Genomic DNA, 21,775 nt, shown 5'->3' with positions numbered 1-21,775 from the left:
ATTTCCCATATCTTTATTTTCAATTTTTCTACATCATTTAATTTTAGGCAATGCCCTCTTACTTACAAATATAAAAGATGAGGTACAGAATTGAAATGCTGAGACTTATATGATTCACATCATCTCCAAAAACAGTAGACAACCACAATTGTACCAGTTTTGAAGTTAGAATTCCAAACAAGAGACTTGCTATACAATATGACCAAATTTTATCCATGATACTATAGGCTGTAAGAAAGGGGAGTAAACAGGAAATAATTAATAGAACTTACTTGCTCTTAATTTTAAGTGATAATCTGGGTCAACTTTCCTTTTTGTCATTATCTTTAAAAATAGCTCATAGTCTTTGGGGTAGATGTAGGGTATTTTCTTATTCTTAAATTGAAAGAGTTTCTTTTCAAATGTTAAAAGTCAGACACAAATTTGTAAAATTTTATCAGTTTAGTTTAAGAGCTTTTTTCAGTCCCCATTAGGGAATATATGTTTATTCAGTGCCAAAATTGTAATACATTTTGGAAAAACAGTAACGAAGAAGAAGTAGAAAGTCTCTAAACCCATGGAACTTATTTTCCAGGTCTAACGTAATACACACAAAGAAATACAAAACAAGGAATGCCTCTGAGTCTCAGCTGAGTGAATTTCCTATATTATCTTGGCCTGCCAAACCAATCCAATTGGTTCCTTATTGTTGGGCATTTCATTGTTTCCAGTTTTTTCCCTGATAAGCAATGTTGCAGTGTGTATTTCTGTACATAATTATTTTGTAATTCTCTGATTACTTCCTTAGTCCCCAGAAGTGGAATTACTACACTAAAGGATAGTTGATCCTTTATCGATATTATTATATCTTGCCAAATTGCTTTCTATAGTCGTTATGATGCCCTTCCCAGGAAAACAGGAAACCTAAGCCCTTGATAGCCTTGATTGCCGGAATCAGGCATTTTCAGTGGGTGAGGAAGTCCTTCCCACCTTTACAGGGTGAGGAACAGAGGAGCAAAGTTTGAATTACAGATGAGAGTGGGTCTTGGGGTCAGGAAAGCCTGAAGGGTCAACTTCAACAGAATATGTGAAGAGCAAGAACAAAATCGAAACAAAGAATGGCCAACAGAAAACAGCAACAGCAACCACATCGAAAAACAAGGCTAAATTTGGGGAAGTAAATCCTAGAGCTATGCTCTTAGATAGTAAAATGAAGAAGAAAGAATCCATTTATGAATCCTTAATCATGTCCACTGGTGGAGAGGGCACTGTTAAGAGTACTGAGGCTATTTAGATTCTTTCTACCTAGTCTCATTCCTATGGCTGAAAGGGAGCCACGGTTTCTAGATATGCCAAGCAGAAAGATTTAACATCCATAGGGATAGTGTGAACTTGGGAGAATTTCATGAATGACCCTCTAAGTCACATCCATTCTAGGTATGGAGTTGACCATGATGATAATTTTGGGAATCCAGCACCTCCTGTAAATGAAATAGGCTGGAGGCCGACTCTGGTTTCAGAAGGATGCAGGGAACTGGAGTTAAAAGACCCAGTTTAAAAGTTGCTTTCCCCTTTAAGAAAGAAATATAGCTCTTAATGAGTACAATATATGCTGAATGGATTTATTAGGTCAGGAAAAGCCTCAAAGCAAATCCATTATTTCTTACAATGTTCTTAAACTTCTAATATACAAATAGGAAAAGGTAAGAACCTCTGAGTGTAGTAAATTCTTGGTTTTCCCTATTATGAAATATGTGTTCACTTCAAAGATAGAGCAATACTGTTTAAATAATTACATGTTATAAAATAATGATTACTATGAAAATTACTGCTTCACAGTTGTGTTAACTGATATAAATGAAATGCCAGTAAAACTTATCAAGAACCTTTCTTAAGGAAAATTCTCCTATTAAAAATTCAGAGAAAGTCCTGATGTCAAAGAAAATAAGTTCACTTTTCTCTTCTTTCTACAGCAGACAGTTGTAATAAAATGTTGTTACTATTATCATTTTAACAGTGATTACTTAAAAGTTTTTACTCCTCTGAAATCTAATTAAAAACAAAATTCTATTCCATTGATTATAGTCAAACTTTTGAGGCAAGCTCCACAAAAGCAAGGACTATTATGTTCATGGCTGAATCACCAGGGCCTAGGATAGGAGCTATCACATAGTACATATCAACAAGTAACTGTTGGATTAATGAATGAATTAACTTCTAAATCAGTACTTTTCTTTTTTCTTTTCTTTTTTTTTTTTTTTTGCTTCTCAGTGGATATCAAGAAAGTTCTTTTGATTAGATTGTAGATGTTGCCTCTGATAAAGTTCCCTGAAATTCTGTGATCAGTATTTACTATCTTAAATGGGACCTGGTAGAATACTAGATCAGGTATAGGGGCTGGGCTTGGATCCTTCTGACCAGCATGTATGACTACATTTTACATTTTTCAGTTTCCCCCAAGGGTGGCTCTTGAGTTTTTAAGATGCTTCTGAATATAAACATTTCTTTTTTGTTCACCTTATTCATCTTCAGGAAGGCCTTATCTGCAGCAAGTTTTATGGTAAAAACTCTCTAAGTGCTGTATGGTGTCACCTCGTTTTGTACTTTGGATTTTGGAAAAGGTTGTATGTAGGTAGTTGGTTTGGTTTTCTTATACACCACAGATGGCATATATGAAGCATTTAAAGAGGATGTACCTTCCTGTGCTAAACTGGGGTTCCAGTTGATGTTCCAAGCTGCCATGTCCTGGGTAAAATAATTGGATACAGAGCAATGTTGAAAGCAAGTGCTTCTTATGCACAAGTAGGGTAATTAATTGTCCACCACCTGAACCAGCTCCCTAGAGGAAGACATGAGAGGGGTGATTCTTTTTGGAAAAGAATAGTCAGTAATCAAAACAGTATGGTATACCAGTACTGTACCATTTTGATTACTGTAGCTTTGTAGTATACTCTGAGGCCAGGGAGCCTGATTCCTCCAGCTCTGTTTTTCTTTCTCAAGTTTGCTTTTGAGGTCTTTTGTGTTTCCATACAAATTAAAAATATTTTTGTTCTAGTTCTGTGAAAAATGCTATTGGTAATTTGATAGGAATTGCCTTGACTCTGTAGATTGCCTTTGGTAGTATAGTCATTTTGACAATATTGATTCTTCCAATCCAAGAACATGTATATCTTTCCATCTGTTTGTGTCATCTTTGACTTCTTTCATCAGCATCTTACAGTTTTCAGAGCACAGGTCTTTTGTCACCTTAGGTAGGTTTATTCCTAGGTATTTTATCTTTTTTGATGTGGTGGTAAATGGGATTGTTTCCTTAATTTCCCTTTTTGATCTTTCATTGTTAGTGTATAGAAATTCAACAGATTTCTGTGTATTAGCTTTGTATCCTGCAACTTTACCAAATTCATTGATGAGCTCTAGTAGTTTTATGGTAGTGTCTTTAGGATTTTCTGTGTATAGTATCATGTCATCTGTGAACAGTGACAGTTTTACTTCTTCTTTTCCAATTTGGATCCCTTTTAATTCTTTTTTTTTTTTTTTCCTCTGATTTCTGTGGCTAGGGCTTCCAAAACCATGATGAATAAAAGTGGGGAGAGCAGACATCCTTGTCTTGTTCCTGATCACAGAGGAAATGCTTTCAGTTTTTCACTATTGAATGTGATGTTAGCTGTGTGTTTGTCATATATGGCCTTTATTATGTTGAGGTAGGTTCCCTCTACACTCACTTTCTGGAAAGATTTTATCATAAATGGATGTTGAATTTTATCAAAAGCCTTTTCTACATCTATTGAGATGATCATATGGATTTTATTTTTCAATTTGTTAATGTGGTGTATCACATAGATTGGTTTGCAGATACTGAAAAATCCTTGCATCCCTGGAATAAATCCCACTTGATCATGGTGTATGATCCTTTTAATGTATTGCTGGATTTGGATTGCTAGTGTTTTGTGGAGGATTTTTGCATCTACGTTCATCAGTGATATTGAGTGATATTGGCCTGTAATTTTCTTTCTTTCTTTTTTTTTTTTTTGGTACCTTTGTCTGGTTTTGGTATGAGAGTGATGGTGACTTCATAGAATGAGTTTGGAAGTGTTCTTTCTTCTGCAAGTTTTTGGAATAGTTTCAGAAGAATAGGTATTAATTCTTCTCTAAATGTTTGGTAGAATTCACCTGTGAAGCCATCTGGTCCTGGTCCTTTGTTTGTTGGGAGTTTTTGAAATCACAGATTCAATTTCAGTGCTTGTAATTAGTCTGTTCATATTTTCTATTTCTTCCTGGTTTGGTCTTGGGAGATTGTACCTTTCTAAAAAATTGTCCATTTCTTCTAGGGTGTCCATTTTAGTGGCATATAGTTGCCTATAGTAGTCTCCTATGGTCCTTTGTATTTCTGTGGTGTTGGTTGTAACTTCTCCTTTTTAATTTCTAATTTTATTGAGACTACACTCTGAGCACCACTGAAAGCATGGGGAAGGGACATATAAGATGCTCATGGGAGTGCTGGTAATTGTATTTCTGGTCCTGAATGATAATTACTCATCTGTATACCTTATAAATACTTTATAATCACTCATTATAGTGTGCATATATCAGTTATTTCATACACACAAATGCACACATACACATATGATAAAGGAAATAAAATACTTATTGTTCAGGGCTATCTGAATGTGGTAAATGAGCTTCCAGGCATATTACAGTCTCTTTGCTTACAAGCACTGTGCTCAGGCCTTGTAGATGGCTGTATAACTCACATTTCCTCCCTGAGCTGACAGCTTTCTGTATTGCCTGCAGGGAGATAGTCCCAGGGTGAAGGGAAGGGAAGCCACCTCCTCTTGCCACTGGTGGATGCACTACCTGGCTTTTCTTTTGAGTTCATCTTCAACGCATAAAAAACAACATCCCTCATTCTTGTTATCAAGCATTCTGATTCAGCCTAGGCCTGTGGAATGTTGCTTCTATATGCATCCTCGTGAAAAGTCCCAACTCAGCCTCACAACAAAACTACAACAGATATTAAATAAGGGATGTGTGGTAGTGCTTTGTAAAGAGTAAATCATTATACTAATACGACTATGTTTGTATAAGCATAACTTATGGTAAGATGTTACAAAATCCATGTAAACTTTCAGAAAATACAGGATTCTAATTTTAAGAAATTAAGAAAAAAATAAGTCCTTACCTAAGGAATAGTTTACTTTTTTTTGCAAGCCTAAGTTAATATCCATAATACTAGTAAACACTATTAAAGACACTATAGAGGTCATCAGACTTTCTCCATTAATTAAATTGATGAGGCCTCTAGAAAGACCTGCAGAAGGAAAAATATTTTTTAAAGGTGGGAAAAACTTCATCAATGTTGAAGAATAAAATTTTATCAGCAATTAGAAGGATATTCAGCTATGTATTTATATCACATACTTTTCCTACATACTTAAGTATACTTTAGTCATGTTTGTAAACTCCCTTCAAGGAAATTTCATTATGTATCAACAACAAGTTAAGTCTAGATCACCGTGATTAGTTACCAAATTAATTGTGGTTGATTATAGTTTATGTAAGTAAGATAATCAACTAGAGCTTTCATTCCTTGTTTCAAAGCACAGATGAAAACATTAAATTTATTACTTTTAATTCTGAGACTTGGCTTATATAAATACATACATCATGCATTTAAGACAAGAAAAAAATGATGGTGGAGGAATAAAGTATATTTATAAACTAAGGCTTTATACCACAGTACCTAATCAAAGTATTAAGGCAATTGTCCTGATAATCACACTATAATTAGACATTGTCTGACTTTCCCATACATCACTTTCAATGCTTTTAGAAATCAAGCTCCATTAATGGAGAGCACCCTGATATAATCTACTTCCATCCTCATCCTCCTCTATTTATGATGATATTCTAAGTTTAGATATCCATCAATTATCATTTTTTCTTTGCTATTCAATGTGCCTGTAGGGGCAAAACTATAACTTTGAGCACCTTTAATGATTTTCAAAATGTCCATAGAAAGGAAATATTATTAAGGAAATGGTAAAAGCCCTCCCTGTGAACCAACCACTCTATAGTTGTGATCACAATCTAATACAGTAAGTATGCTGTTGGAAGAGAAGAAAAGCCAAAGCAGTCTGTTCCTGTGGAAGTTCAATTGCCTTGATGGTCCAATTCTTCACCTCTCCCTTCATCCAGGCCCTCTGTGTAAGATGTTGCAGTTTCTCTCACCAAAGAGTTCTGTTTTTTAAATTTAAAAAAATTATTATTATTATTTTTTAATGAGACTTGATGAAAGCAGAGGCTTGAGGAAGATTTCTGCTTCCTCTCTCTTGGATCCCTGCCACCACCATGGCAGCATTCCCTGGCTACCCTTCTGGAGGAATGTGAGAAATACATGGAAGAAAGGTGGATCTTCCTAGTTGAGGCCATCCTAGATCACTTAGTCCCCAGATGACCCTCCAGCTGACTGGCGATTCATTAGTAAGCCTAGCCACAATCAGTGGAGCCCAGCCCATGCCATCAGGGAGAGTGGGAGGGAGGGAGATGCAAGAGGGAAGAGATATGGGAACATATGTATATGTATAACTGATTCACTTTGTTATAAAGCAGAAACTAACACACCATTGTAAAGCAATTATACTCCAATAAAGATGTTTAAAAAATATATATATATATATAATTGTAGTTTTAAGCCACTATGTTTTGGTGGTGTCTTTTTAGTCAAAAACAAAGACAAAGACAAACCCTAACTGACACTGTTGTATAACTATTCCATTTTAGAAAATGGGGCTATAACAAAATGTGAGTATTTGGAAATAAATAACAGACAAGGAACATAAGAGAAGTCAGTGGACCCTAAAAAGCTTAAGACAATGTGAATGTATTCATGTACTCCAGACATTGGCCTGGGCAGATTTTATTTTTGAGAATAAAGTAAAAAATATATAAAAGTCTTGCTTTGAAAACTCAGAAAAAATGTTGCCAAGAGAAAGATACTTTATTTAAAAAAATTTTTTTTAAGATGCAAATTGAGGAGAAAAATAAAATTCCAAAAGTAACAACAAGATGGCCAAAGTTTATGAGAACAACCTTGTAACTCAACCCAAAGAAATTATTTAAATTCAACAATGGTAAGCCAGGAAGTCAGTGGAATAAGTAACTAGATTCCAATTAAGAGGAGTATGGAATTCTCTTAGGTAGCATAGAACTCTTCCAAATCTTTTGAGTAGGAAAGGGCCTGACATTGACAGTATCATAGAAGCAGGGTTGCGGGACAGACAAATCTCCTTGTCTTAAAGATCTGGCTTTTCTTTATTCACATAGGTACAGTTGAGGTTTCTGCACTACTCTGTTTCTACTTGCCTCAGAGAGCTCTTTCCTTTTCAAGTGGCCATAAAAAGTATGTGTGTGTGTATGTGCATGTATGTGCCATATTAAAATTATACTTTAATTCTACTTTAAAGCAAATGTTTTTGTTCTCATTACTAAAAAATAGCTGAGGGAATACAAATTAGGTAATTTTTTTTTTTTTGAATCAGGCTTTTGGATTTTTTTCTGGGTTACATTGACTTGATATTTTATACTTCTAAATATAGATTTCTTTCTCCTAAAATAGTACACACTGTATCATTAATGATTTTATTGTTTTTGACTTTTTAGGCTTTTGGTCTTAATGGTGACAAACACTTCAAAGACTTTTTCTTTGTTTCTTTTTTTTTTTTTTTTACAAATAGCATTATCTTAACGACAGTGTTTTCAACAGAAAAGGGGTTTTGGGCAATAGAAATGTCACTGCAATGTACATGCAATATTGCGATTCCCCCAGAACTACTCTGTTGGCTCAGGATAGAAGCATGTATAAAGTCAAGGATTACAAATAATCCCCTGCCCAATTCCACAACTGAATGTAAGACTTAAAATACTAAGTAAGCCCATCACTGGCATTTCCTTCTGTTCTAAGCATCACCACCTGAATCTCTATGCTCAATCCCCAATGTCCCAGCACCTCACTTCACATAGTGAAAAGCTATAGTGAACAAAAGATCTTAAAACTAGACAGGTTAAGCATAGAATATATTTTAAATATAGGAAAAGAGAAAAATATACTTACCTAGGTCTTTTATAGAAGATGAAGTCAGCATAGGATCTGAACTCACAAGGATAGCTGAAAATAATAACCATGTGGTGTTTTTCAAAAGTAATTTATTCACAGATGCCAAATACCAAAGAATTAATGTATAATTAATCAAAAAGCCAGGAATTGTAATTAAAAGTATCTGCAAAGAAATTTTACAGATAGAAAAATCAGATGGCATTTGTATTCCATCTTTAAATGCAGATAATCAGGATACTGGAGATGTAGAATCACATTCAATCCATTAAAGGGAAATTTTAAATTATCTTATTTAACAACTATGTGATTGCAACTCTGGAAATAAGGAACAAATATTGCAATGAGATTCTTAGGACCTAAGAAATACCAGTTACAGGAAATACCACATTATAGTTAAAAAGGAACTTTTATACAATCTACTACATATAAAATAGATAAACAACAAGGTCCTACTCTAAAGCACAGGGAACTATATTCAATATCCTGTAATAAACCATAATGGAAAAAAAATGAACTTTTAATTTTCTTGATAAGGCCACTGAATATAGATGTATATGTGTGAAGGTATATACATACATACCATATATATATAATATATATATATATACACATTTAACAATGCATAAAAACTGAGACATAGCCTATTAACATAGAAAAAAGAACACAAATTTAGAAAGAAGTTACAAAAGAGGGGAAAAAGAGAAAACAAAATAATAGAAGGAATGTATAGAAAGGGCAGAGGATGCAAAAAAAGATGGGAAGGGGCATTCTGTTATTCTAGGACTGGATCCTGGCCTTCTGCCTTCCCACCATTGTCTTCTACTTTCTCCTATTCTACCTGTGGTGGTTATCTAGCAAGATTTTATTACCAAATGCACTTGGGAAAATGTGGTGATTGTGCCTTAAAGTACCTATGAGAATTCACAACTACACCCTCATGTTCACTGTAGCATTATTTACAATAGCCAAAACATGGAAGCAAGCTAAATGTCCATCTATGGATGAATGGATAAGGAAAATGTGGTATCTATATAGAATATTATTCAGCCATAAGAAAAAGAAAGAAACCTTGCCATTTGCCACAATATGGGTGGATCTTGAGGGCATATACTAAGTGAAATAAGTCATACAGAGAAAGACAAATAACGTATGATCTCACTTACTTATATGTGGAATCTAAAAAAACAAAAAATTAAATTCATAGATACGGAGAACAGAGGCAGGCAGTGGGTTGGGGTGGGGGGTTGGAGGTGTGAAATGGGTAAAAGGGGTCAAAAGATACCAATTTCCAGTTATAAAACAAATAAAGCATAGGGATTTAATATACAGTATGGTGACTCTAGTTAACAACAATAGTGTATTTCATATTCGAAATTTGCTAAGAAGGTAGGTCTTAAAAGTTCTTATCACAAGAAAAATGATTTGTAACTATGTGTGGTGATGGATGTTAACTAGACTTATTTTGGTGAGCATTCTGAAATATATACAAATATCAAATCATTATGTTGCACACCTGAAACTAAATAATGTTATATGTCAATTATATTTCAATTTAAAAATAAAATAAAAATGGATAACTAAGAATTTCATAATGATGTTGAAAATGCTCTTACTGCCAATATAAAATTAAAAACAGCAATATCATACATCCTTAATTATATCCTTAGAATTTCAATGAGTAAAATTAAAGACATGTATCATTTTGGGACTTTCCATAGAGATTACTAATATATCCTCCAAAAAGTTTTACCAACAAACACAGCCACCAGCAGTGTACTAATCATTCCCATTTAAAACAATTCTCCGGAGAAGTAAAATCAAATAAAATCCCCAGGTTCCTGTCTCAACTTTTGCTACATCAAGAAAAATGAAAAAGCACAAGTTCTTACCTCCTTATTTATTACACATTTATTCACTACCTACTATGCAATGAGGCATTGCAATAGGCACTGTAGAAAGACATACGTAATGCAGTTAATGAAAAAGAGAATTCAGAAGAGCTAAAATATTAGAAGCTATCTTCCTTCTGATTATTTTAGTCTTTTGTTTGTACAGGGACATTCTTGCAGAGAGTTAGGGTCCAGTTGGGAAATAACTGGACTCTGACTCAGGAGGCCTGGGTGCTAGTCCTGAGTGATTTTGGTTGTCACTTAATCAGACATTTCTAACCCAATCTTAAAATTGACAGAACAATGACAGAGTGCTTATATGGCATTACTGAGGCCTGACACTATTGAGAGGGAGTCTTTGGTAGATAAAGCTTGATAACAGCATCAGAATGGTGAAAGAAAATCAAAGTCCCCTAGGTAATTTACCTCTAGGGTGGCTGAATTCTCAATTTAAGGTTATGGTGGTCAAGGGAGTTGTATTACTAACTCCTGTTCAAAGGAACAAATTAAAATGAGGCTTTGAGACAAGAGGATTGAGGGTCAGGATATCCAAATCTTTGTTATTCCACCAAATAGCTGTTGATACCTCAATAAATCACATGGTATATTGTTTGCAAAAATGGCTGCAGTAATTCTGCTCCCTGAATCCACACCATTGGGTAGCTATCTTCCATACTGACTGAACAAGAGCAAACATGATGTAACTAGAGACTTAAAAAGTGGGGAGAGGGAAGTGTGGAGGGGCAATATAGGGGTAGAAGATTAAAAGATACAAACTATTATGCATAAAATAAGCTACAATGATATATCGTACAACACAGGGAATATAGCCAATATTTTATAATAACTATAAATGGAGTATAACTTTAAAAAGTTGTGAATCACTATATCGTACACCAGTAACTTAGAAAATGTTATACACCAACTATACTTCAATAAAAATTTTCGCTTAAAAAGCACTAGTAAATTCAAGTTTGCCCTCTCCCACTGATGTTTGAGACTCTGAAATCACCATGTGAAGAAGCCTGGAATAATTGCCTGGATAATGAGATACATGTACAGTGACACTCATTGCCTATAGCCAATATTAACAGTACCAACCAAAAGACATATGAGCAGAGCCATCTAGCTCATCCTACCTCAGCTGACCCCCCAGCTGAACAGAGACTCAGGAGATGGCTTGACAGGGAACACTAGAACCAGCTCAAACTACTATTATATCTCTATTCTTTTCAATTTCATTTTTTTGTAATTTGTCTGAATTTCATTTGCCTGGACTCTGTTTCAAGTGTAAGTTATTTTAATAGTTTTGATTCTAATGTATTTTAGGTAACAGCTTTATACTTGCAAAACTGTATTGATTACTTTGAAAGAAATGCACATCCTGCTTATAATCCAGAGTATTTTTTCTCAAGGTCTTTCCTGGAGGGGTTCAAATATCACATGATTAGGAAATAATCATAATAGTTTGTGAATTAGGATTATTGCTGTTTCTGTGAGTAGTCTTCTCTGTGCTGTTCTTTTACGTGTGGGTGTGGGAAATTTTAGAAGGTGGGTATTTGAAACACAACTTTTATCAATAATTTCCTTTTACTGGACCTAATATATTTAATGATAGCTTTCTTATAGTATCAGAGTGGCATTAAGTGGCATTAAGTTCTGCCAGTCAGATTTTTTTGAGTTACTCTTTTCCTCCATAATTTCTTTCTTGAATCTTCAACATGCTAGACAATTGAAAAGATATAGTTTATTCACTAAAATATAGAGCTGAATTTACTTTTCCCACACTTTATACTTTTTCCTTGTTTTCTTTGTTTTATAATTTGGAGCAAAGTTTCAAAATGTTTGTATATGGAGGGCAGTGGCAAAGACAGGGGGTGGGGTGCGTAGAAAGACCTCGAGCTCACCTCCTCCCACTGGCACATCAAAATTACAACTATTTACAGAGTAGCTTTTGTTGAGAAAGACCAGAAGACTAGCAGAAAAGATCTTCTACAACTAACTATATAAAGAACAAATCATGACAACCCAAGTGCCCGTCAACAGATAAATGGATAAAGAAGATGTGGTATATGTATTCCATAGACTATTACTCAGCCATAAAAAGAATGGAAGGCACCTATGCTCACCACTATACAACCAATGCAAAAAAGAATGAAATTCTGCCATTTGCAGCAATGTGGACGGACTTAGAAAATATTATGCTTAGTGAAATAAGCCAGACAAAGACCAATACTATATGATATCATTTATATGGGGAATCTAAAAAAATTAATACAAATGAATGTATATGCAAAACAGGAACAGACTCATAGACATAGAAAACAAAGTAGTGGTTACCAAAGGGAGAAGGGACAAATTAAGTGTATGGGATTAAGAGACACAAACTAGCATGTATAAAATAGTATAGTACAGGGAATTATAGTCATTATCTTATAGTAACTTATAATGGAGTATGTTCTCCAAAAATACTGAATCACACTACATTGTAAACCTGAAACTAATATAATATTTTAAATATTTTAAATCAACTATACTTCAACAAAAAAACAAACCATGAGATGTGTAGAAGGGCCAGAGACACAGTATAGTCAAGATCCATACCCACAGTGAGTGAGCCACAACTAGGAGGATAATTACAATTGCAGAGGCTCTCCCTAAGGAGCAAGGGGACCAGGCCCTGCATCAGCCTCCCCAGCCTGGGGGTACTGCACCATGAAGATGATTCCTCTAGAACATTTGGCTTTGAAGGCCAGCAGGGCTTGCTTTTGGGAGAGCCAGATGGCTGTGGAAAATAGATACTCCTCTCTCACAGGGCACACACAAAATCTCAGATGCTCTGGGACCCAGGGAAGAAGCAGTGATTTGAAAGGAGTCTGGGTCAGACCCACCTGTTGATCTCGGAGTGCCTCTCAGAGAGGAAGGATGCAACTGGAGCTCACCTTGGAGACATAGACACTGGTGGCAGCCATTTGCGGGACCTTGTTCTACCACACGAGCACTGGTGCTAGCAAGTGCCATTTTGGAATCCTCCCCCTAGCTTATTAGTGCCAGGACCCGGCCCTGCCCACCAGCCCGTTGGCAAAAGTACTGGCACGCCTCAGGCCAAGCAGCTACCTGGGTGAGAATATAGCCCCACCTACCAGCAGGCCAATTTCCTTAACATTCTCTGAGTGTACAACTATCCTGGGACACAGCCCTGTCCACCAGATGGCCTAGGATCCAACCCCACACACCAATGCACTGGCACTAGTCCTGGGATCCCCTGCCTATCCACAGCCATCTGTAGGGACCTGGCTCTGCCCACCATCAAGCTGGCACTAGCCCCTGGACAAGCCACACCCACCGACGGGCTGGCACTAGCCCCAGGACAATGCAGGCCCCAGCTCTGCCCACCAGCAGGCCAACACACCAATTCCAGGACCCTCAGGGCCCTGCAGCCAGAGAACCTAGGCCATAGCTCCACTCACCAGTGGGCTGGCACTAGCCCCAGGACTCCTCCTCATCTACCAGTGGGTGGACATGAGTCCAGGTACCACCAGAGCACCAAAGCCATCCAGATCAGCAGGACAGCACTTGCTCCAGGATCCCCTAGACCATGGCCCTGCCCATTAGTAGGTCAACACCAGCTCTGGGACCCAACCACCAAGCCCGTCAGCAAGCTGACACCAGCTCTGAGACATCTTTGACCCCTCAGCTCCCCACCCCCAGGTTCAGCCCTACTCACCAACAGGCCAACATGAACTTTGGGGTACTCCAGACCCTGTAATCAGCTGTGTCAGGAACTGGGCCCACCTACCAGCAGCAGACACTAGACCCAGGATACCAGGTCCCACAACCACCCACTCCAGAACCCAGCTCTGCCCACCAGTGGGCCAACCCTAGCCCCAGGACTACCCAGGGCTCTGCAGGCAGCTGCCTTGTGGCCTGGCCCTGCCCACCAGCAGCTGGCAGCATCCACACAAGGCAAAACCTGGCAACCAACTGGACTGGGGGTCAGCCACATCTACCAGAATGCACACAGTGGTCATCCTCCTTCAACAGAAGGACCCACAAAGCCCACATAGGAAGAGCTCTTAGAGGATACAGCTCTGGTGATGAGAGGAGAGTATGTTGCTGAGTCACAGAGGACTTCTAAAAAAGACCACTTCTCCAAGGTTGGAAAATGTAACTAACTTACCAGATACATATAAATAAAACAGCAAATTAGGCAGAATGAAGCAGCAGAGGAATATGTTCCAAATGAAGGAAGAAGATAAAACCCCAGAAAAACTAAGTGAAGTGGAGATAAGCAACCTACCTGATAAAGAGTTCCAGGTAACGATCATAAAGTTAAAGCAAGAATATTAAAAGCAGCAAGGGAGGGGCTTCCCTGTGGCGTAGTGGTTGAGAGTCTGCCTGCCGATTCAGGAGACACGGGTTCGCACCCCGGTCTGGGAAGATCCCACATGATGCAGAGCGGCTGGGTCCGTGAGCCATGGCCACTGACCCTGCGCGTCCAGAGCCTGTGCTCCCCAACGGGAGAGGTCACAGCAGTGAGAGGCCCGCATACCGCCAAAAAAAAAAAAAAAAAAAGCAGCAAGGGGAAAGCAACAAGTTATGTACAAGGGAATTCCTAAAAGATGGTCAGCAGACTTTTCAGCAGAAACTCTGCAGGCCAGAAAGGAGTGGCATGATATATTTAAAGTGATAAGAGGGAAAAACCTAGAAACAAGACTACTCTACCCAGCAAGGCTTTAATTAAGGTTTGATGGAGAGATGAAAAGTTTTATAGAAAAGCAAAAGCTAAAAGAGTCCAGCACCACCAAACCAGCTTTACAAGAAATGTTAAATGTACTTCTCTAAGTGAAAAGGAAAAGGCTACAACTAGAAATATGAAAATTATGAAAGGAAAAATCTCATTGGTAAAGGCAAACATACAGTAAAGGTAGTAGATCAACCACGTAAAAGCTAGTAGGAAGATAAAAAGACCAAAGTAGTAAAATCATCTGTATCAACAATAAGTAGTAAAGGGATACATAAAGCAAAAATATGTAAAATATGATGTCAAAAACAGTAAATGTGAGGGGAGGAATAAAAATGCAGGGCTGTTGAAATGCATGTGAGCTTAAGAGATCAGCAACATGCATCAATGGAACAGAATGGAAAGCCCAGAAACGAACCCTCACTTATATAGGCAATTAATCTACGACAAAGGAGGGAGAAATATACGATTTGGGAAAGGCAGCCTCTTCAAAAAATGGTGTTGAGAAAACTGAATAGCTACATGCCAAATAATTAAACTGTACTACTCTCTCACATCCTGCACAAAAATAAATTCAAAATGGATTAAAGACTTAAATGTAAGACCTGAAAAACTTCTAGAAGAAAACATAGGTAGTAAGATCTTTGTTATCAGTCTTAGTAACGTTTTTTTTTAGCTGTGTCTCTTCAGGCAAGGGAAACAAAAGCAAAAATAAATAAACGGGACTACATGAAACAAGAAAGCTTTTGCATAGTGAAGGAAAGAAGCTCTCAAAAAAACAAAAAGATCACCTACTGAATGGGAGAAGGTATTTGCAAACAATATATCGAATAAGGGGTTAAGGTCCAAAATGTACAAAGAGCTCATAATACTTAACATCAAAAACAAACAAACAAACCTATTAAGTAATGGGCAGAGGATCTGAATAGACATTTTTCCAAAGAAAACAGAAAAATGGCCAATAGGCATATGAAAATGTGCTCAACATCACTAATCATCAGGGAAATGCAAACCCCTGATTTCAACAATGAGATATCGCCTCACGTCTGTCAGAATGGCAATTATCAAAAAGACAACAAATAAGTTTTAGAGAGGATGTAGAGAAAAGGGAAACCTCACACACCATTCATGGGAATGTAAATTGGTGCAGCCACTATGGAAAACGGTATGGAGATTCCTCAAAAAATTAAAAATAGAACTACCATATCATCTGGCAATTCCACTTTTGGGTATTTATACAAAGCAAATGAAAATGCTCATTCAAAAAGATATGTGCACTCTATGTTCATTGCAGCATTATTTACAATAGCCAAGGTATGGAAGCAACCTAAATGTTCATCGATAGATGGATAAAGAAGATGCGGTTTATATATGTGTATATATATATATATATATATATATATATATACAAACAACACACAGACACACAATGGAATATTACTCAACCACAAAAGAATGAAATCTTGCCATCTGTGGCAACATAGATGGACCTAGAAGGTATTATGCTAACTGAACAAATGTAACAAAACAGAAACAGATTTATATAGATATAGAGAACAAACAGGTAGCCACCTGGAGAGGGGTTGGGAGAAGGAAAGAAATAGGTGAGGGAGCTTAAGACGTACAAACTTCCATTTGCAAAATAAATGATTCACAGGTATGAAATGTACAGTGTGGGTAATATAGGCAATAACTATTTAATATCTTTGTATGGTGACATATTGTAACTAGACATCGTGATGATCATTTTGAAAAGTATATAAATATCAAATCACTGTGTTGTATAACAGGAACTAACACAGTGGTATAGGTTAATTATACTTCAAAAATAAACAAACAAGCAACCAAACTCATAGAAAAGGAGATCAGATTTGTGGTTACCAGAGGCAGGGTGGGGGGGGTGTGAGAGGGAGAATTGGATGAAGGCAGTCCAGAGGTACAAAACTTTCAATTATAAAATAAATAAGTAGTAGGGATGTGATGTACAACAATATGATGAATATAATGAACACTGCTGTATGTTACACACAAAAGTTGTTAAGAGAGTAAATCCTAAGGGTTCTCATTACAGAGAAAAATATTTTTTTCTATTTCTTTAATTTTGTATCTGCATGAAATGATGGATGTTCACTAAATTTATTATGATAATCATTTCATGATGTATACAAGTCAAATCATGATGTACCCCTTAAACTTATATGGTGCTCTATATTGATTATATCTCAATAAAACTGGAAGAAGAAAAATGATTTTGTAAAAATTGAATGTCCATATGAAAAAAAAAATGAAACAGAACACCCAACTCACATCATATAAAAAAATTAACTCAAATTGGATCTTAGACCTAAATGTGAAATCTAACTGTTAAACTTCTAGAAGAAAACATAGCAAAAGATCTTAGTGACCTTAGAATAGGCAAATAATTTTTAATAGGACATAAAAACACAAATTCTAAAAGAAAAATTGATGAATTGAACTTGATCAAAAGTAAAAACTTTTGGAAAAAGGAAAACTACAGTGGTATCAAAGTGGAGACTTATTTTTGATTGTGAATCTAAGTCATACATGGAAGACAATGAAACTGTTATGTAAATCTTGAGGAACCTGCTAAAAACAATATGTAATGGATTTTTAAATCAATTTAATTGAATATAATTTATCTTGCTTAGGAATGACTTTTGAAAGTAATGCCTGTAATAGTCACTATGCAAATTTTTTCACCTGGCATCTATTTGAGACTTTAATAATAAGGCTATAGAAATGATTTCCTACTTTTCTCTTTGAATTAATATTCAAAAGAAACATACTATATAGAAATGACAAGTAATGAGAAAGTTAGTCTTTGCACTTGTACCCCATGACCTTGCAAATGACTATCTGTACCAAAAATTGCATAACATTTGGACAGAATTTCTAAGGTAAATCAAATGAAATTGAATCATTAAAGAAGAGAAAGTTGGATCAGTACTTACCTCTCTGAGGCATTGATGAGGGATTGACTTCAAAGAAGTCTGAGGGAATTTTCTAGGATAATGGAAATTTATATATCTTGATAGGTTGATATTTGTCAAAACTCATCAAACTGTACTCTCAAAATGTATGCATACTACTGCATATAAATTATACCTAAATATAGTTGATTTTTAAAAATGTAAAAAAATCTGAACATAGATAACATGTAGTAGTTCATGAGTGAATAATATTATTGAAAATAACACTTCTTACCTGCCAAAATAACTTGTGGAGCAGGTAAACATCCATGTCAAATGCAACATTAAAGAGAATTATTGGTGTAAATATATCAAAAAATAAATGTGGATCCATCCACTCTATGGCATCTGCATATTTTTGGACCTAATAATATAAAAATGTTATTTTCTCATTTATCTGTTGGTCTATTAGCATGGAATACATGCCAGGCACTCCTATGCCTAGCACAAGAAAAAAAGATAAATCACAACATAGTAAGTGCTAAAGTCTTAACTCTTGGATTTTCATAATTTTGCATCAGGTCATTACCAACTACAGCAAAAGGTTAATGAACATCTCTATGCTTCTTTTTCTTTTTCTTTTTTTTAAGAATAGATATAGGAAACAGTTTGACAAAAGTACTAAAGTGTATGTAGGAGATTTTCAGGCATACAAGAGAAAGAAAGAGATTTCAGGTAGATGGATTATCATGCACAAAATCCACAAAGGAGTAAACAATCGTATCAATTTCCAGAAGCTACATAATTAGCCCTGGATTATACAGAAGATGTGTATGGAAGAATAGCAGGGATAGAGACTGGGAAGGTAATGCAGATTATGAAATAACCAATTAATGGTGTTTATCATAAAATATTTAGTTGATAGTTTTTTTTTTTTTTTTTTTTGCGGTACGCGGGCCTCTCACTGTTGTGGCCTCTCCCGTTGCGGAGCACAGGCTCAGCGGCCGTGGCTCACGGGTCCAGCCACTCCGCGGCATGTGGGATCTTCCCGGACCGGGGCATAAACCCGTGTCCCCTGCATCGGCAGGCGGACTCTCGACCACTGCGCCACCAGGGAAGCCCAGTTGATAGTTTTAAATCCTATATGGGCATCTATAACAAAGCAGGACCCTATGGGGCCTTCCCCAGAGAGATGTCTCCCTTATATCCTCTGCTTTAGGTCCTCTCTGAAGTACCTAGATAATAGTATCTCATGCGCATTTCCTGAGTTGTTTTACAGATGCAAACCCCCGCACCAAATGAAAGAAATTAACACATCCCTTCAGGAGTCTGGCTGGAACCAGGAAATATTTGCAACAATTTTTGATCTTTTTACTTTACCTCACCATCAACCAATCAGAGAATTGTGCATGAGCTCATCACATACCCTGGGACTCCCTCCCTTTGCCTTGCTTTTAAAAATGCTTTGCTGAAACCCATGGGGGAGTTCAGGCTTTTTGAGCACTAGCTGTCCCATATTCCTTGTACGGCACCTTACAATAAACGCTGCACTTTCCTTCACCACAACCCACTGTCAGTAGATTGGCTTTACTGCCCGTGGGCAAGCAGACCCAGTTTGGTTCGTTAACACATCCATTCAACATTCACTCATTGAGGAAACACTGAGTACCTACTGTGTTAGGCTCTCTCCTTGCATTTGGGAAATGATTCTTCATGGGTCTCTTGTGTTTCTCTGTATGCTATGGATGGAGGCACTGACTGCTTTTCTTCCAGGAATATTTTCTTTCAAGAATATCTGTATGGCTAACAGCTTTGGAAGATAAAGCAAGTGTCTCCCTCCAGAGAAAAAGGCAGGTTTACTATACTGTCCAGTGTTATAAAGATATTATCTCTCTCTGGAGCAAGAGGGCAGATGAGCTCACTGCCCATCATAAAATATTCAAGTTCTCTAAGCTCAGATTTCTTCTCCTATAATGCAACCCATTGTGTATGCAGGTTTCACCTTGCCCTCTTTACTTCTCCCTGTGGGGCTCATGGAACAGGGGCAAGAAAATGCTGAGACTCTGGCTTCTGTTATTGCTATGAGTAATAAAGTCCTTTGTTTCTAGCCCAGGAGTCTCGTGTCTTTTGCCAGGACCATGAAACTGTGGCAAGCAAAATTATTAGATTGAAAGTTGAGTAAAATCTTAGACCGTTCACAGTTCTCAACATATGGTCTCTTCCTTTAAAGAGTTGTTGACAAATAGTGAAGTTTATAGAAGTACTTAAAATTGCATTTATGTCAAAAATCAGATGATTATAAAACCTGTTCATGACAAATGAAGGAGTAATCTGCTTCTGGTTCTGGCATGGATACATGGTTTCCATTATGGTTTTTAACATCACTGGTTAAATTTGTTTGGGAAAGTCAATCATTTTCACACACGTTCGTATTTATATACTGATTAACTATGGCAGGTGTTGGCAAACTATGGGCCCTGGGAACAAATCTGGCTCAATGCCCGTTTTCGTAAATAAAGTATTATTGGAATACAGCCATACCAATTTACTTATGTATTGTCTATGGCTGCTTTTAAACTACAATGGCAGAGTTGAGTAGTTGTGACAGAGAGCATATGGCCTTCATAGTCTAAAATATGCACTATATGGCCTTTTACAGAAAACGCTTTGCCGCCAACCCCTGGGCTAGAGGACTATTTAATGTGTCAATAATGCATTCTATATTCCTTGTAGTAAGCATATTGTCTCTCCTTTACCTGACTCCAGCTGCTCCCAACTATTTAGTAATACTGTATATGCCTTGACTATATACTTTGTCTTGTTCCTCACTTCCAGCTCCATGTAAGAGGTTCAGTGTATGTTTCTTGAAATATTCTAAGGCAGGTGCACTTAGAGAGTAGCCTCTATTCTAATGGGAACACTATGAAACATTCCCAAGGCAATAGATTTGTTCAATGTCAGAATTCTCTTGCCACTAGAGTCCTGTATCAGTAGCTCAAAGTCTCTCTGGGCTTCTATCTTGTTTACCAATTTCTTGTCTAAGGTTTTGAATTACGATGAAATACTCAGCTACTCACATTCTTAGCAGCTGTACGTGTACTCATTCTGAATTGCCTACCTAGTTTCAGACCTAGGCTCTGTTTTGACTATGTTACCTGGATTTCAGCTCTTTCATGCATGGTTCCTTCTTCTACACAGCTGATATGATGTTATCCACATCATAAGCATCTATCAACTGGCAGAGCAGTGAAGAAATATGTTTACAAATTTTCTTAAGCCATCTTTGTATTTATATGAATCTTAGATATAGTCAGATATATAAAATATTTACTATATTTACTCATATTTACTATACACACCTGGTCAGATGTAAAACTTAACATTTCAAAACTGCATCCAAATAAAAATAATATCACAGGGAGAGGAATTGGAAAGTCTTTCAAGTGTAGGTTCAAAAACGCTGCAAAAAAATATGTCTATTGAAAGGCAGTGAAATACCACATTTATAGAACTTTAATTGGACATGACTTCTTAATACTGAGGACAATGAAATACTGCACCACCCCTTACTTGCTATATTCCTGTAACTGAAACCCTCCCTCACACTTAAGCATATAGAATCAGTATAATTGGTCATCCATGACCAATTCATGCTTTACTTCTTTTACGAAGTCTATCATTTTCTTAGAATCTTTATTAAATATTGCTAGTAATCGTTCGTTCTTGTGTTCCTACTAAAATATTTACAGCAGTTTATGTACATGCTATAAATCAGATATTCATTTCTTTAGCAATCCTGCAATGAGGGATTAATAAATTACTAAACTTAAATGAAATATCCTGGCTGATTCCCAAGATAACAATGAGGAATTAGTATAATAATTTAATAATGAGAAAAACTAGCTACCTATTACTAATTACCTACTACCCATTAGAAAGCCTATAAAATGAATATTTAACTTTGTTTATAATTTTTTTCAAAGTGCAGTAAGTAGTATCACAGCATTTCCTTCAGTTTAATGTTTCTAATTCTTTGTAATACAATTCCTAATCAGGTCAAAAGCACATGCAAAAAATGTGCTTTCTTTTGATTTCTACAGTGTTCTTTTCTTCTCATAAA

The 21,775-nt window shown here is 36.5% G+C and overlaps 1 protein-coding gene across 1 annotated transcript in view; it reads right to left on the bottom strand.

The window, feature by feature from the left end:
- The window catches only part of SLC9C1 (solute carrier family 9 member C1), a 94,373-nt gene that overhangs the window by 71,945 nt on the left and 653 nt on the right, over positions 1-21,775 (bottom strand). Inside the window, exons 2-6 of the mRNA XM_032629415.1 lie at positions 21,015-21,115; positions 17,951-18,079; positions 8,090-8,255; positions 5,159-5,287; positions 67-228 (exon numbers count right to left, since the gene is read on the bottom strand). Coding sequence (XP_032485306.1) covers positions 67-228; positions 5,159-5,287; positions 8,090-8,255; positions 17,951-18,079; positions 21,015-21,115 — 687 coding nt within the window. The remainder of the gene's footprint in view (positions 1-66; positions 229-5,158; positions 5,288-8,089; positions 8,256-17,950; positions 18,080-21,014; positions 21,116-21,775) is intronic.

Source organism: Phocoena sinus, chromosome 4, assembly GCF_008692025.1.
Source record: "Phocoena sinus isolate mPhoSin1 chromosome 4, mPhoSin1.pri, whole genome shotgun sequence".
In the NCBI taxonomy this organism is placed as follows: domain Eukaryota; kingdom Metazoa; phylum Chordata; class Mammalia; order Artiodactyla; family Phocoenidae; genus Phocoena; species Phocoena sinus.
Note: the sequence above shows the minus strand (reverse complement) of the source record. Positions and strands in the feature narration are given on the sequence as shown.